This window comes from Camelus ferus, chromosome 16, assembly GCF_009834535.1.
Source record: "Camelus ferus isolate YT-003-E chromosome 16, BCGSAC_Cfer_1.0, whole genome shotgun sequence".
NCBI classification, from domain to species: domain Eukaryota; kingdom Metazoa; phylum Chordata; class Mammalia; order Artiodactyla; family Camelidae; genus Camelus; species Camelus ferus.
This window is the reverse complement of record NC_045711.1, coordinates 32,907,214-32,924,375: the sequence shown is the minus strand read 5'-3', so window position 1 is coordinate 32,924,375 and position 17,162 is coordinate 32,907,214. Positions and strand designations below refer to the sequence as shown.

Sequence of the window (17,162 nt, the reverse complement as noted above, 5' to 3'; positions counted from 1 at the left end):
TGAGCATCCTCAGAGTGCAGACCCCTGGGACCGGGGAACAGGGGAGGGGAGACTTACTCCACGTGCTTGGACCAGGACGGCGGGTCGCTCATGGTCATGAACACGCAGTTGGTCAAGATGGTGATCATGATGAACATGCTGAACAGCGTTGGGGGGAGGGTCAAGGAAAGTGAGGGAGCAGGTGGGGAGGGGAGGTGGACAGAGGGCCTCCTGGCCCGGAGTGTCCCCCTCCACTGTTTTGCCCATTCCCTAACCCCTCCCCGCCTGTCTCTGGCCCTGTGCTCGCCCCGCTCGCTCTCAGGCAGGATATGAGTGGATGAGCACCTTGATGGCGCAGCGTCTGACGATGCTGAAGGGGCTCAGCACGTAGAGGGCGGGTGTGGCGGAGAAGCGGAAGAGGGCCTTGCCCTTGTTGAGCACGATGAAGGTCTGAGGCAGGGAGAGAGCGTGAGCCTGGGACAGGAAGACAGATGGAGGTGGGCAGACAGGTAGAGGGAGCCCTCCCAGGCCCAGACCTTCTTGTCTCTGTAGTAGGGATCCAGGTCTTCCAGGGGGATGCCGATGACCTCTGGCGGGGGGTCCCCATAGATAAGGGGCAGGTTCTTGCCGGCCTCCAGGTCACTGCGTGGTTTCCGTTCAGCATCCTCAATCTCCATCTGCTTGTTCCGCTGCTGCCTGGCCTCCTCCTCCAACACCCGCTGTTCTATGGCTGCCAGGGACTCCCGGGTGAAGGGGCGCAGGCTGTCGGGGCCCAGAGGCACCACCACGGGCAGAGATGCTCTGGCCATCCTTGCATTCTGGGCTCAGGGGCCAGCAGGGTGGCGGGCAGCCGGGGCAGCTGCAGTGTGCAGCCCCCGGGGTGCTGGGCGGCCACCTGGCCCTGGGCCTGCTGTCCACTACTCACCTCCTGCCTGCCCAGGGGCCAGGGTGGGGAGGTGGGCGCGCAGGCCCTGTGGGGACTGGGAGGTGTGCCTGCAGGGCCCGGGTGCTGCTGCTGCACAGGTGCTGGACACAAGTGCATCACCCCCGAGCCCTGCACCACAGTCTCCCCAGCAGGGGATTGGCTGCCCTCTGGACTGACAGCAAGCCAACCAGATCCTCTTTGACCTTGGGGACTTAGGGCCAACGCCCCAGTGCCTTCAACTGCCTCCTGGGCCCAAGTTCTGGGGACTGTGTGGCTTCAGCCTATGGAAACAGAGAAAACCACAGCTGGTTATGCCCATGTGGCCTCTATTCTGCAGTGAGGCAGAAAGGAATCAGACATGAAATGTGCAGGTGGGCCAGAGGATGGGCCAAGGTGAGAGCCTGGTGGGATCAGCCTAAAGCGGGAAGGGCAAATGGATTTCATCTTGGGGGCTGACATGGATCAGCTGCTATTGGCTGCCTGAAGATATGGGCAGGGACCACGGACGTTGCAGCGCCAGACTCAGTGCAAAATCATTGCTGTGATTAATTAGTGTTGTCTGCCAGGGGCGTGAGAAAGGAGAATGTGGTGCACCTGCCTGTATTTGCCATACCTGATCTGGAGGGAAGAGAAAGGGAAGATGTGGGAATGTGGAGTACCCTGTCCTGAGCTTTGGGGAAGCGTGGTGTTGGGTGTGGAGAGGGAGGAAGGAAGGGCCCTGTAGAGGGTCCCACCAGCTCCCTCCCACAGGACCCATGGGATGTAACCAATGGACAGGTGGAGAGGCTGGGAACAGGAAGATGCAGTGTGAGGGTGTGGGTTGGGGGCAGGTCAGGAGAGTCTGCAGATGCTAACATGGAAGAGGATGACACACAGGAAAGGTCCTGGGGACACGGAGATGGACAGTTTCAATGGTGGGGGCGGGGCTAGAGCTCCCAGGGACTGCTTTTGGCTGATGACCCCTGTATGAACTGGGTGGCTAGAGGGGAACCCACCAGGAGCTTTAAAGACCTGTGAGAGCTGTGCAGACTGTGTCTCCTGGGTCAGTCCCTTGGCCTCTCCTGGCCCCTCCCCGTTCCTGCTCAGCCCTCCTGAGCCTGTTCCCTGTGGAAGGTGGTGGTGGGGGGGTCACTTATCACAAAGGCTCTGGGGAATGACCTACACCAATTAGCAGGCACAGGGACACCACTGCAGCCTGGTCATACACAGCCACTGCAAGGCCCACATAGACAGATGCCCTGGAATCACCCCTCCACCAAAGGGGCTCAGACAGACCCTCCCAGGGACACCCAGAGCCACACTGGAGGGCAGCCCTGTGATAGCGGACCCAGACGTCCGAGCAGTACTCCTGCCCTAGCCAGTGCGGGCACTTCCTCAGGCTTGGTCAACAGGTGGGGAGGGCGGCCCAGGGAGCCTCTGGAGCCATTGGGCAGAGCTGGCCACGCCCCTGGGCCGGCTGCCCAGCTGCTCCCTACCATCACTGGGGAGTCGTGTTTCCACGGGGATGACTCTGCTCATTCCAGCTGACCCCGTCCCTCAGCTGCTCATTGGCCCCGTTGTGCACGTGGGAGTGTGTGTGCAGAAACACACACGTGGACACACACACACAACCAGCCCCAAACCACCCCTCACGTGGACCCCATAGTCGTACCCACCACTGGCCACACACCTTCAGCCCCATCACTATCGCCACATACCCATCAGAACAGAAGACACTGACCTGACAGATAGCCCTGGAGGGACCACGGCTGCTGGGCACCCTCCCAGCTCACAGGCCCCACTTGGCAACAACCCTCTGGCCTGAGGCTGCCCACTCCTCCTTCACCGAAGCCCATGTGGAACCACAGAAAACCAGAAACGAACAATCTGGCTCGTGCCCTAGCACTCGTAGAAATTGCATTCATCAGTGTCACCAGAGGCCCCCGGCGGACAGACCCAGTGGTTTCTTCACAGCTGGCCCTCCTTCCAGCATCTCACTGTCACCATCTTTATTCTTGAGAGGAGGACGTGACCTGCCCAACCATCCGCTTTCTCCGTATCTGCTCTGTGAGCTCCTCCTTTCGGCCCCTGGAAGACGCTGCTTTTCCAGGGCCTGGTCAGCAGCCTTGTTTTCTTTTTGCAGCATGCACCTCTACCCATGCCCTTCTCCTCTGCCACAGGAACAACCACCATCCACCTCCTTTCCATGGCTTCTACAGCTTTGCCACATCTGTTCCCGCTACTCTGATAGCCCCAGGCGGGTCAAGTCACAACTCCCTTTCATGTGTGGCCACAGCCTTCGCAGCAGTTTGGTTAACGGTAATTCATGCCCTGCTTGTGAGACTGTCTGTGGGTGTCTGTCTCCCCCACCAGACCCCTCACAAGCCGGGGCTTGGGGTCCTCCGGAATCCAGTGCCTGGCACATTGGCACCAGACCCACAGATGGCACAGCCAGCATGGCACCTCCTCCTGCTGGTCCCCAGCTGGCCCCCAATGGACTCCTCATCTTTCCTTTCAAAATTTGCCCTTGATCCTAAATTCCTCTCCTCCTACCCTCTTCACCACGCCTGAAGCCACTTCACATCTGGATGTCTTGTGAAATGCCCTCCTTGGCTAGGCCAGTGGAGGCTACGGTTTTGGTTGTTGGTGGTGAAGGCATCCTGCTGTGTATCTGGTCGGTTCCAAACCGCACAGCACCCGCATGTCTCTGCATCCCCCAGGCTATTTCTGCTCATCACCCCTCATGGGCTTTATTCAAACAACACCCCGTCTGCCTCCCTCCCGCCCAGCTCTTTTCCAATCCACCATCTACATTTGTAAAGTCACAAATCTGATCATGTCACCCCCTGCCTAATCCTTCAGTGGCTTCCTGGCTGAGTACCACCAGTGTGCCAAATGCTGAATAAAAGGTTATCGAATGAATGAATGGATGGATGGATGGATGGATGGATGGATGGATGAGAGGACCCTTCTTCCTTAGCCCACTTCTCCTTTCAGCCCACCCTGAACCTAAATCACAGCCAGAAACTGGAGCTCTTCTGTACCCGCCGCCTCAAGCGCTCCCCTCCCCGACCTCCTACCTCTCAGCTCAAGTGCCTGGTTGAGTAATTCTTGGGCTCCTTCTCTCCTTCAGCCCTTGACCCTGGGATTTCTTCCTCGGCGTCAGAAGCCTCAGACTTCACCTCCCTCCCTCCTCCTCCAACCTCAGTTACAAGAGCCATCATCACAATCCTGCCGTTAAGTATTCAACTGCCACCTTCTCTCTCCATCAATGCCCCTCCCCGGGGACACCACAGCCTGCCTGCCCCGACTATGCTCTTCTGAGTCCGCCCCTGAACTGCAGCGATGGCAGGACCTGGCTGGGTTCATGCTGACTTCATGGTTACAAACTCCAGGGTTGCCCTCAGTTCTGCCCCGTTAAGTGTAGGTTTCTCTGCGAGTCTCACTTCTCCACTTTTTGAGAACAACTATTTCATGCCTTCTCTTCTCTCCTCAACACCCCCACAGTTCTCCCACTGATGCTCCCAGCTGGTGACTCGGTCTGAGTCCTCAGTGAGAAAACAGGATCCATCACACACAGTCAAATCAACAGAACTATCTTCGCTGCCCCCGCCCCTTCTTCCTCCATCCTGTTATAACAAAAGGAGAGTCAAGACCAGGACTTCTACTTGGGCTCAGGCCGCTGACCTCGCCTGCCTTCCCAGGGACCTCATTCTCTAGTTACCTTCTCTTTCCCACCACCACCTCTTCCCCGTCTATGGCCAGGCTCTCCCATCTTCAAAATAGTGGCAGTGGTGACAAAAACCACCCTCCGGGCCTCACATCTCCCTTCACTATTGCGCTGTGTGTTCCTCTTCACAGACAAACTTCTTGGGAAGTGTCTACACCGGCTGTCTTTACCACCTTACCTTTCGTTTGCTTTCCGACCCATTCCAACCTGGCTTACGTTTCCCTCACTCCACGGAAGCGGCTTTTGTCAGGTCGCTGGCACCCTCTTTTGCTGCCAAGTCTGCTGAACACGTTTCTGTCTTCACCTCCCTCTACCTCTTAGAAACATTCAGCCCAGTTGGCCGCAGCCCCCTTCTGGAAACGCTCTATGCTCTCTGTCCTCCATGACGGCCCGCCCCTGGTTTACCTCCAGCCTCCCTGGCTGTTCCTTCTCAGTGTCCTTTGCTTGTCCCTCTTCTTCTCCCCAATCTCAGGGCTCTGTCTGGGTCTGGATGGCATCATTCCTGTGTAACTAGTGTTACAGGAATATATTAAGCCTCTCCTTTGAACTCCGGACAGATAAAGTCAACTGGCGACTGGACCCCAGCATGTGGATAGCTAGTAGGCATCCAACCTGCAGTACCTGGAGTGAAACATCTGTGCTTTTCCACTGACACCCCCTGCCTCCCACAGTCTCCCTCAGCACAGGAGAAAACACCGTCATCCGTCCAAACCAAAATTTGCTCATGTCAAAAACTGAGGCGTCTTTTTGAATTCTCCTCTCCCTTCACCTCTACGGCCAGCCTGTCCAAAGCTCTATCAATACCATCTCCAAAATACACCTGACCTCTCCTTCCCCCCCAGGTCCTATCACAACAGTTTCTTGTAGTTTCTACCTGCTTTTGCCCCTGGCCTCTCCCAACCAGTCCCGTAAAGCAGTGGTGCCATTTTACAAAGAAACAAATCACGTTGTTTCTCCTGCTTACATTTCTCCAGGAACTTTCTATTGCACTCAGAGTAAAACTTAAGTAAACTTCTGGTAGCCGCCAAGGACCGGGTGATCCAGCCCCTGGAACAGCCAGCGCAAAGGCAGAGGCGGGACATAAGGAAATATACTGTGTTGGCCTTAGTGGGGCACAGAATCTGTTTAGGGATTTGGGGGGGGGATGGGTTGGGCAGCGTGGCCAGGGCCTTGGAAACCACGTCTAGGAGTCTGGACATCATCCTGCTGCTTTGGAGAGCCCTTCCCAGGGATGGTGGATCGGGCTGGGGCCACAACTGGCCGGCATGGATGTGCCTCCTGCTTACCCTTACAGTGTGTCTAGAACAGATGGGACAAGATGCCTTGTTTTCAGTGGCACCAGGGGAGGGAAGACATCTGGGATGTGGGCACAGTGAGTTTCTGGCAGGGACAAGCACTGGTAATGCCCCATGTCACTCACTGGCTGGGTGTCTTGCTGGCAGATTTCCAGGTGGTCCCTCAGGCCACAATTCAGAGTAAAGGAAACCATGTGACAGTTCGAACCCTCCTTCCACCAGCCATAACTCAGTCTCCGGCCTCTTCCCCAGCCTGTTCCTGAGATGTGGAGGCTGAGGGCCTGGGGGTTCTTCTTCTCACCGAATTTAAGTACGTTGGGTTTGCAAGGACCCGAGAGATCAAGTCCAACTCCCTCATTTTACATATGGGGCAACTGGGGCCCAGAGAGGCGTAGTAACGCCCCCCAGCTGACACACTTATTCATTCAACACACACTTCCTGAGCATCTGCTCCATGCCGGGCTCTGTTTTGGGAGCCAGGGATACAGGAGTGGCAAATTTCCTGGCCTCATTGAGCTTGCATTCCCGAGGGAGGAGGCAGATAGTAAATAGGGAAGCAAATAAGATAATTTTAGAGAGTGATAAATGAAAGGCCAAGCCAAGATTAAAAACCCTGCTCCACAGGCGCCAGGGCCCTTTTAGTAAGTGAGAAGCTCTGTCGGAAACTGCGTCAAGACCGAAGTTTGGGCGGAAGTGGTGGGGAAAGTGTTGGGGGCCTGAAGGCAGACAGAGACAGGGCGGGAGAGGAAGGGTCTGGAGTCAGGGAACCAGGCCGGGGCCAGCTGTCCACAGGCAGGGAGCCGAGGGTGAGGACATTAGAGGGCGAGGCGGCTCTTCTTTGGAGCAGGTCCAGCCCAGCATTGTCTCCCTCTGTGGGGCTGCCAGATTGGAACACCCAATTCCAGATATAGTCTGACCACACGGAGAGGCCTTTTCTCCTTGGCCTGGACTCTCGTTGTATTCATTCATCCTAAGATGGCATTTACTTTTTCAGCAGTCCACCCACAAGGTGAGTTTACAGACACCCCTGCAGCTTTTCTTCATGAACTGTGGACACATTAGTTCTTCCTCATCCTATAATTGATTCTTCTCTTTTAAATCCAGGTGGAGCTCAACAAAATATTAGCAAATCAAATCCAACAGTATGAAAATAAAAACCTATCCTCCACAACCAAATGGGATTCATCCCAGGTATGCACAGCACGTTCAACCTAAGAAAATCAATTAATGTAATCCATCACATCAATAGTCAAAAGAAAAATCATACATGTGATCATATCAATGGAAGCAGAAAAAGGATTTGACCAAATCCGACACCCATTCACGATAAACTCTCAGGAAACTAAAAATAGAGAGGAAAATTTTCAACCTGATAAAAACATTTATAAAAATCCTACAGCTAACATAGCACTTACTGGTGAAAACCTAGGTGCTTTTGCACTAAGATCAGGAACAAGGCAAGGATGTTGCCTCTATCTACGTCTTTTCAATATCATACTGGAAGTCCTAGCTGATGCAATAAGACAAGAAAAGGAAATAAAAGCTATACTAATTGGGAGGGAAGAAATAAAATCGTCTTTGTTCACAAATGACATGATTGTCTATGTACAAAGTCCAAAAAAAATTGGCAGAAAACCCTCCTGGAACTATAATGATTACAGCAAGTTTTCAGGATGTAAGGTTAATATAAATCCAGGTGCAGGATTTTCCATGTACCTCTGTTTAAGTTCCCCTCATTTATTGCACTTCTTCACATGCAGTCTTTTGTGAAAGTTTATTGGATCTTGATTCTCTCAGTTCAAGGCCATCCCTTATAGCTAGCTGGGTGCCTGTGATTCTGGTTGTCCCAAATTATTGGCCAAGTGAGGCTCAAGACAGACAGCATCCCCCCCTCCTGCCATTATATGCTTCTAGAACCTTCTCTCTTGGGACACCAAGATTTCAAGGAGAGTCCTTCAAACATCCAGAAACCCACCTAGCTGCACTGCATTGGCCTGAATCCCTCCAGGAAGCCTCAACCATGTCCTGCCAGCCTGGGATGTAAAAATGAGTGTGAGATACTCCCAGAAGGTTGAGAATGGCTGTGGCCTGCCCCTCACAGCCTTCCCTATTCCCTATAGGGTACATCCCTTAGGAAGTAGAGATGGTGGGTAGCTTGCTGGCCTTGCTCAGACCCCATCACCATCCTGCTTGCCAAGCAAGCATGCCCTTCATCTCTAGTAAAGCTGCATTTCCAGGCTCAAGCTGTTTTGTTTTTCTGTGAATTGGAAGCAAAATTACCCAGAGTTGCAGCCAGTCAGTGGAGGCCCCTCCTCAGCCTTCACCTGCTTTGGGGGCTCAGACTGAGAACTTTCTGCGAGACTGAAAGAGATCAAACTTTTCCTGTCCTGGCCAAAGACAGCACCAGGCATCCAGGTGGCCTACTTCCCAAATTCCTGCATTTCCGCTGTGGCCCAGCGCCAAGAACGCACAATGGATCCCTGCATCCCCCTAGCTGTAAATCTCAAGTCCCAGCTTTTTCTCAGCCGGGACTGGCTGGGGATAGGGGTGGGAAGGGGGTAGCTGTGTTGTTTCTCTGCCAGCACTTAGGGCCTTGGCAGGCCAGCGGCCTGGAGGAAGTCACCCCAGGTGGCCCTCCCCTCCTGGGCTAACACTCTCTGCAGAGGAAATCTGCTTCAGGAGATCTTGGAGGACAGCCTGGAGCCTAGTGCAGAAACCTCCGGACACTCAGGAGCCCTGAATGTTCCGGAAACCATGAGGGTCACATGGGGGTACCCTGGACAAGGGGAAGCCGATGCTGATTGCATTTTCCAGGTGGGGCTCACTGGGTCAAAACAAGCTTCCCTTTTTAGGCACCTGGTTCAACCAGCCTGATGATTTGTCCTCCCCATGGGGTAAGAATGATAGTGGTGGCCACATTTATTTTGCACTTACTGTATGCCAACTTTGGCTTCCTGTTCAGGATATTTTGGTGCCCCCCCCATCAGTTCTGGTTCTGCCAATCCCCAAAGGCTCTCTGAGAACATCCGCTAGTTTTTTCCCAGCTTGCCTCATCCTCCCAAACCCGACCCAACCCTTTTCCTCCACCCAGAGTGCTTCTGGTTGATTAGGAACCTGATGAAATAAAAAGCCACAAAAGGGCCAAATTGGGTTCAGTGAACTGTGCCCCTTCTGCTAAGCCCTCCCAGCTCCTCTGTCAGCCCTGGAAGCCTTTTCTCCCCAGAACCAAAGACCTGAGAGTTGTTTTCCCCTCCCAAAACTGAGCCTTAAATCAAAGGAATTTATCTCAAGATGTGGAATTCCAGGTTTCAGTCAGGTCGGGAAAGAGTCTATACGGAGTGGGAGGGGGTTAGTTCCTCTGGGTCCCAAATCTCAGTGTAGTCACCTGTCAAGGTGACGTGCATGGGCCCAAGAGGTGGAGGCGTAAGAATTATTTCTTGATGCAGAGCAGTCATGCGTACGTTCATTTTGGTGTTTACCACGTGCCAGACACTGTTCCAAGTGTTTTGCATTCATCATCCCAGCTAACAAGTGGCAAAGCCAGGATTCGAACGTAGCTCTCTGAGGCCAAATCCACAAGCCTGTTACTACAAACACCAACTCCCTCTTGGCCTGTGGGGAGCTGGGCTGGGCATGGCTGCCCTCCCCAGCACAGGGCACGCCCAGGTTGAGGTCCCATCCGGCTGCCCCCTGGTTTGGCCTGATCCTCACCTGTCTGTCCTCTTCAAAGGGCAGACCAGATCCTTGGGCCAAGCCCCTGAAAGAGGTGGGGTGGGGTGGGCATCTGGCAGGTGCTGGTGGGGCCAGGCTCTGGCTTTCTGGGGTCTCGTGGTGGGAGTTGTGGGTGGTGGGGATCTCTACTCCTCACCTGTAGTTTGGTAAAGAGCTTCGTCGAGGTTTGGCTTTTCATTTGCACCAGTTGACCCTCATGTACCCAAGAGTCCGTCTGCAGCCCATTCCCACACACTCTCTCTCTCTCTCATTGCTTCTGTGAGTCATTTCCCAGCTGCTCCAAAGGGAAGGGAGGCTCATTAGTTCCACCAGGCCTGCGGATTCCTGCCCTTTGCTGGTTCGGCTCTTACAAAGGAGCCCCTAAGTGCCATGGATGCTCCCTTTAAACTTGTGTGTACACACCCATCTAGGCCCACATCACCCACCCTGGGGTGGAACCCCTTCCCCCTGATGCAGGGCTGCCTCCTCTCACCCTGCCTGCTCCTACATACCGTCTCCCCCTGGAGATGCCCGCCTCTGTTCTCTTCTCTCTGCTATGCACCCGCCCCACTCCCAGGCTCAGTGGACAGGCCTCTTTCCTGCCTTATATCCACCCAGAGGCCAAGAAGAGGACTGTGCAAAACTGATCCTCAGCATGGAGAATTCCAGGGTCAGCCTGGCTCCCCATTCCCTCCATCAGCCCCTATCCCTCTGGGTAGGGTGGGTTTTGAACCCTCCCGACTTGGGCAGTGGCCCCTGCCAGGCCCTGGGAGTTGGCCCAGGGACCAGGACAAGTGGCCTGCAGAACCCAAGCCTATAACCTGAAACCCCCTAGAAAGGCTGATGGGCTGTCCCGCCCCTTCAGCCAGGGCGGCTCTGCCACTCAGAGAATTTTGCTCTACCCCAGAAACTGCTCCATGGATATTTTCTCACCAGCTACCCTGCAGAAAGATCCTTCTCCAAAATTAGGCCAATCAAGAACTTAACAAGCTTCAGAAAAGATAAAAGTCACCTGCAGCTCTTACTAAAATGTGTGCCTCAGGGAAGGTGGGTTGGATTTTTCCCTCTCCGTTTCACAGCCCTTATGGCCACATTTGCAAAACCCAGACTCTGATAAAAGGGGCTCCCCATAAGACCCCCACCCTCTCCCAGCTATGCAGGGTACCCAGAGCTGGACAGGGCTGCCCTGCTTCCTGCCTGGCCAGGCCCACTTTGTTGCTACTTCCCCAATTTTTTTGTTGTTGCTTTTTCTTTCTTTTTTTTAGAGGGGGAGGTAATTAGGTTTATTTATTTAGTTACTTAGTGGAGGTACTGGGGATTGAATCCAGGGCCTCATGCCTGCTAGGTGTGCACTCTACCAGTGAGCTATGCCCCACTCCTTCCTCACTTCTGTTGCTCCCCACAAGGAGACATTTATTTCAGAGTCACATCCTGGTAACAAGCATAATAATGAATTACTAGTTAACACTTATGTAGAGCTAACTACTGGCTAAGCACTGTCGTGGGCACCTCACATGTATGTCATGAGCTTATTTAATCCTGACCATCACCTATTGTTATCACTCCATTTGACAGATGAGGAAACAGAGGCACAGAGAAGGTAGGGAACTTACCAAGTGTTATTTATGTAGTACACTGGGGCTGGAAGCCTGGCCCTTGGGGCTCTTGAAGGAGACCTTGGCTCCTAACCACTAAGGTGTATCATCACCCCAGTCTAAACTGGACCATGACCTTCTAGCACCCATGGAGGGGGAGGGGGGCACCTGGTTTCACAAACCAGTTCAGAAACAGTGGGTCTGGTGACCTGTTGTGGTCTTGCACTACCCAGTTTCGCCAGGGCTCCTGGCAGAGAACAGGGAGGCCTGCAGGAGGGGGGTCAGCCCGCCCTTTGAGGGGCACAGCGGCTCCCCTGCCACCCCCGCTGCCTGTGGGCTCCTCAAGCCCCTCCCACTCCTCCGGCTGCCCCATCCCCCGCACAAGGGCTGTTGACTGAAAACTGCAGGGAATAAAAATAGCTGTTGCTGACAAGGCAGAATGGGGGCCAGAGCACATGAAAGGCCTGGGGCAGGGGCGGTGGAGGTGGAGGGACCCCGGGATTCCCCAGCCCCAGGAGCACCTTCTGATGGAGCCCGGACCTGTCCCTGCCGCTGCAGAGCTGGGAACCATTAGGGCTGCCCCCTGGGTCTCGGGCTCAAGCTCTGCCCAAGACCCAGCCCTGCCCCAGTGTCATTTCCTCCCCAGGGAGCAGGGGCCTTGTCTGCTGTGGACAGAGCCCTGGCCACTCACGAGCTGTGTGCTCTGGGAAGTGACAGGACCCTCTGAGCCTGAGCCTTTCCTGTAAGTGGAGTCACAGAGCATAAGGGTTGTGTAACCTGGACTGTGGTCGTTGACGTCCCCCCTCCTCCTTCCCCTCCCTTCTCTCTACCTGCTCTCTGAGGCCTCCAGGCTCAGATTTTTCATCTCCCTTCAACGCTCACCTGGAAAGAGCTTTTCCACTCCTCTCTGGGAGGTCCAATCCCTTCTCTCCTCTCTGGCTCTTCCTGCCCTGTGGGGCGGGGCTTCTCTGAACCCTACCTCAGCTGTGCCACCCTGACCCTCTCCTGGACAATAGCCACACTTTTCTCTGTTCTGGTGGCCAGAGTTGCCCCTGAAGGCAGGGACTTTGTCAGGACCACTCCTAACATCGGGCCAGGAGTCCTCTGCCTTCGGCATCAACCTCAGGGTTTGGGCCTGGGGTTGCGGCTGGGAAGCCACCTAAGGAGACCTTGATACTCAGGCCAGCCTAGAGCTGGAGGTGACCCTGAGTCCTGAGCCCCCACCTCATGCAGGTCCCCAACCAGAAATGACAAGCAAGGCCAGGCTGGGATGGGACTACCTACATTTCCCAAGCCCTGCTAAAATCTCAGCCAATCCCTTAAAAGATGCCTGGGATGGAAACGGGGACGGGCCCTTGGGTTATGTCTGGGCCCCTGTATCATCCTGCACAGGTGACGTGGCTCCAAATACTAGCACAATGGCAACAACTGTCCACACCACTGGCCATGGGCAGGGGACTGCGGATGACTCCAGAAGAATCTGGAGGGTCCTGAGAGAACCAGCCCTCTGTGCCCCCAACCCCAGCTCTGCATACCTGTGTTCAGTCATGGCCACCCCTGAGGTCTCCTTAGCTCAGGGCCCTGGGGGGCAAGTGACAAGAATGCTCACTTGTGGCTCTGCCCCACCTCTCTGTCAGCCCCTTCCCCTCTCCAGGCTAGCCAGACCCCTGCCCAAAATTTGTCTCTAGCTACTCTCCCCAAGCTGGCTTATTCTTAGGGGCTGAGTTAAATGGCCTTCAAGGCTCCTTTGGGTTCTAACCTTCCTGGGCTCTGGGGTGACTGATTTCTGGGCAGGTCCCTGAGGCAGGTGGATTGCATAGGAGAGGGACATGTCTAGTCTTCACCTGGAGGCCGCCTTTCCCAGGGGGCCACCATGAGCTCTCATCATGACCTGGCCCCATGCCCTGAGCAGGGTGGAGAGGCAGCAGAACACAGTACTGAACTGGGTGGACAGGAAGGGGCTCAGGGCCTCCCTCCCCAACCAGTGCATTCTTGGAAAGCCCCAAGCAGCCCCCACCCTCCAGGCCTCTAGATGAGAAATCCCCAAACTTTTAAACAAATGCCTCCTAACACACACACACACACACACACACACACACACACACACACACCAGCCCTCAAAGCACACCTCCCTTCAGCTCCATGTGCCTCCGAAACACCTTCTCCCATCTCTGCTCAGGCCATCCTGCCTTCTCTGCTAGCACCTGCCCACCCTAACTCCCAGAGTCCTGGGTGCCCAGCTCTGTCAGCAGGGAGAGGGGTAGCTGAGATCTGTCCTGCCTCTTCACCTTGGCCCCTACCTCCTGCCCCCTGAGTCTCCCAGAGTCCCCTCAGTGCTGTGACCCGATCTTCTCCCCCACACTCCAGGCTTTCTGGCTCTCCGTCTGTACACCCACTCCGCTTTGTGGGGTTGCTCTTCTGGCCCTCTCCTCGGATTCTACAGGAAAGGGGCCCAACTGTGCCCCACACAGGCGGGGAGAGGCAGGGGCGGTGGGCAGAGCCCGGCCAGCCACGCAGCCTGAGATGTGTCCTCTGCTGGCATCTCGCAGATTACTGTTTCAGCTGAGCAAAGGAGCCGCCTGCCACCCTCCACTCGGCCTCCTGCTCTCCTCCCCCCACACCCCTGCCTTCTGGGCCACGGCAAACAGGCCCAGCCGAGTCACTGTTTTGGCTCCTCCACTCTCCTCTCCTGAAGAAAGTCAGCCCAGTCTCTGTCCCTTGGGTCACCCCGCCAGGAGCCGAGCCTTAGCCACTGGGCCATTTGTGACCAGGGTGAGGACCCTTGCTGAGGGCAGGGACAGCCAGCCAGGCAGGGGCACAGAGAGCAGATGACAGTGCCAAGAGAGGCCAGCGTGGGGACCCAGGGTCATGGCGCAAGGAGCTTGGGCAGCGGCAGCCGCGGAGCAGGGCCCGGTGTGGGCAGGAGGACGGCGGTGCCAGGAGCAAAGTGGTGTCTTCCTCAGCGCCAGGCTGGGCTTGGGGCCAGGGCACCCTGCCCCTTGGGGTGGCCTGCCCTCGGGGTGCCTGGTGCGGGGCGGGGTGCGGAGGGGCACTGTACTCACTGTTGGACGGGAGTGGAGTGCTTGCTGCGGAGCCCAGAGTGTCGTGCCCACCTCGGGCTGGGGCTGGGACTCCGGGGGACTTGGCCGGGGGGCCGGGCCGGCGGGGACAGCTGCTGCCGCTGATGTCACAGGGTCATGAGTGAAACCTGAGGACTGGGCCAATCTTCAGGTGGGAGCCTCGGCCGCTCTTCCTTCACTGGGTGTGCGCTGGGCTCGGCCTGGGACTGCCCTGGGGCCGGGGCTGGCTGACCCTGGGGGTGACACACTCGAAACTCTCTCCCACCCACACGTGGCACACACGTACTTACTGGGGCACACGGCTAGCCCACACGCGCCGTTGTCTCCCTCTCTTGACAGACTAATGCAGGCTCATTCTCACACGTCCCTGGAAGTACTCCCAGGGCTCATACGGCTTGCACACTCACACACTCTCTACACGCGCATGCCTGCACAACCCCCCAATGTCACAATCACCCTCTCAGCCATACACATAAACCATCATTCACAGACACACAAATGCTTCCTTCCACCACCTGTCACACCCATTCACGCACATGCTCACACATACAGATGCGCTCCTGCGCTCACGTCAGGCTCATGCACATATGTGTACTATTACATGCATGTAGCCATACACACTCTCCCGCCCAGATGGACACAGATGCCGCATATCCCAGATGCTGCACTTGTATCAGGTGTCGCCATGTGCACACCCCAGTCACGCTCCTGCATTTGTCAATTTCCATGCATGTTACTTATATCCATGCAGTTGTCTGTTCACATACACATAGGACCACCTGTATGTACCTAGTTTCAATACATTTTTATTAAGTGTATGCCTATCTGTATATCCAAATCCACATACTACACACACACACACACACACACACACACACACACACATAGACACAGACACACAATGCTGTTTATCTGGACCACACAGCAATCTTGAGGGTCATTTCTCCACTCCCACTCCCCTCACCCCACTGGCTAGACATCAGTCCCTCAGAGGTTGGGGAGCGGATATCCTGGGGGGAGGGGAGGTTACTTTAGCGCCCCTCCCCCACTTCCACTATGGGGCTGTGGTGACCCCTACTGGACATGTTGAGAAATGACCCATCTCAGCTACCACACGAGCGCCCACTCCTGGCGGAGGAGAGAATGCTTGGGTGAATCCAGAGTAACTGTCCCCTAAAGCTCCCCAGTCTCCCATACCCATCACTGCTGTGGTCTTTTCTGGCAGCCAGAGCTCCAAACTGAGCCGAGGCCAGAAAGGCCTTTGAGAGTTGCAGAGGGAGGCCCACAGGAAGGCCCAGCGAGTGGTCACCCACTGTCCTAGCGGTGGCACAGAGGGCTCCTCTCCTCCCAGTGACTCTCCATGGATACAGCCTCAGCACTGTCCAGCCCCTCCCTGGGGGCCAGGCCTGGCTCTGGTGTGAGAAGTCCCTGCTACGGCCAGACTTCCTATAGTTCCATCTCCTCCCACCCTCAGAGGTGTGAGCCTTGGTGTTTTCTCTCTGAAGTTCTTTATCCTACTTTGCTCTCACTGACCTGACATTTTTCCATGTATATTACTACTAATGTAATCCAGTGCCTACTGCCCCCTGCCTCTTCTTTACATCTTCCAGCATTCACAGAAAAGCAAATATTTTATCTCAGATCCTTCCCACGTTGTCTCACTACAGCTGTTCCTCGGGATCCCTCTCATCACTTCCAACCCTGCTGCAACTCCAGTTTGCTTTGCTGCTGGCCACTGTCTGGCATTCCTGCTCAGTGTTCCCTTGATAGCACACTGCTCTGTCTGTGGGCACTCGAGGGGAGGCAGTGGGAGGCAGCCGTCATTCCCAATAATGCTTCTGCCCTTTCGGGCACTGCCTACCACTGCCCAAAGCTCTGTGGAGTAAGACCGTCTTTAATGAGGGATTGACATCATTGAAGGGAATTATAACCCATGAGGAGGCAGGGATGCTACATCTGGTTGTATGGGTTGGGCACTGCACAATTCTGGACACCTATCACCTTTGTAGTCATTATAGATCAGTATATTTAAGATGGTCGTTTTCTAGCAAATGGTAGCAAAATGTCTAGAGGAAGGGGCTAATATTTCTAAGTTGCACAGGGTGCCATTTGGATTAGGGATGAGGTTGATGGGAAAACAAAAACTGTGTGTGAAATATGCCTTGTTTTCCAAAGCACAAGGGGAATGAATACCTCTCTTGGTAACAATAGTCCTCCTTGCTTTGAGGAACGGCTCCTCCCATACTTCAAATATGTGGTTCTCATGGGGTTTCCGGTTACACCCTGCCCCGGCCACGGAGCTGGACATGTCACCAAGGTCTGGCCAATCCTCTTGGTCACAGTGGTTGGTCCAAAAGCTGCATATGTGACTCAACCATAGCCAATCATGGCCCTTCCTGGGGACTTCTATGTATTGATACAAAAGAAAGATAATCTCTCCTTGGGATTGTCTAAGTATGTCTGGAGTAACTGAAGTACATCTGGAGGTGCCTGAGGTGTGTCTCCCACAAGTAGAAGAGTCAGTCTGTAGGAAGAGAGAACACCATGCACAGAGAGGGAAAAGGAGGGAGGGAGGGACCTGAAGACACCGGAGTCAGTTAAACTATGAGCCAACTCCATCACTATCCTTCCCTACATGAGCCCCCCAAATCCCTTTTCCCTAAGCTGGTTTGAGTTGAACTTCAGTCACCCACAAAGAAAAGAATTCTGCAAAGCAGAATCACCTGTCAGAAAACTGCATCCAGACCCTCAGAAATTGGCCTCATCACACCCTGGCCTGAGGAGTCAGTTTCTTCCCTGAGTCAGTTCATCTGGGGTGACTTTCTGGGAACTTCAGCAGGGGCTCCCCCAATTCCAGGGATCCCAAGA

General features: G+C 55.0%; 1 protein-coding gene across 2 annotated transcripts in view; it reads right to left on the bottom strand.

Annotated features, from left to right (window-relative positions):
- The window catches only part of SCN4A (sodium voltage-gated channel alpha subunit 4), a 41,388-nt gene extending 26,939 nt beyond the window's left edge, over nt 1-14,449 (bottom strand). The window contains exons 1-4 of one of the 2 annotated variants that reach the window (XM_006177405.3): nt 14,277-14,449; nt 516-1,185; nt 311-429; nt 58-147 (exon numbers count right to left, since the gene is read on the bottom strand). In XM_006177405.3, the coding sequence (XP_006177467.2) occupies nt 58-147; nt 311-429; nt 516-788 (482 nt within the window). In that variant the 5' untranslated portion in view covers nt 789-1,185; nt 14,277-14,449. Of the gene's footprint in view, nt 1-57; nt 148-310; nt 430-515; nt 1,186-14,276 lie in introns of those variants that run through there. The other variant, XM_032457086.1, reaches the window with a different exon arrangement.
- Nucleotides 14,450-17,162: the final 2,713 nt, after the last annotated feature.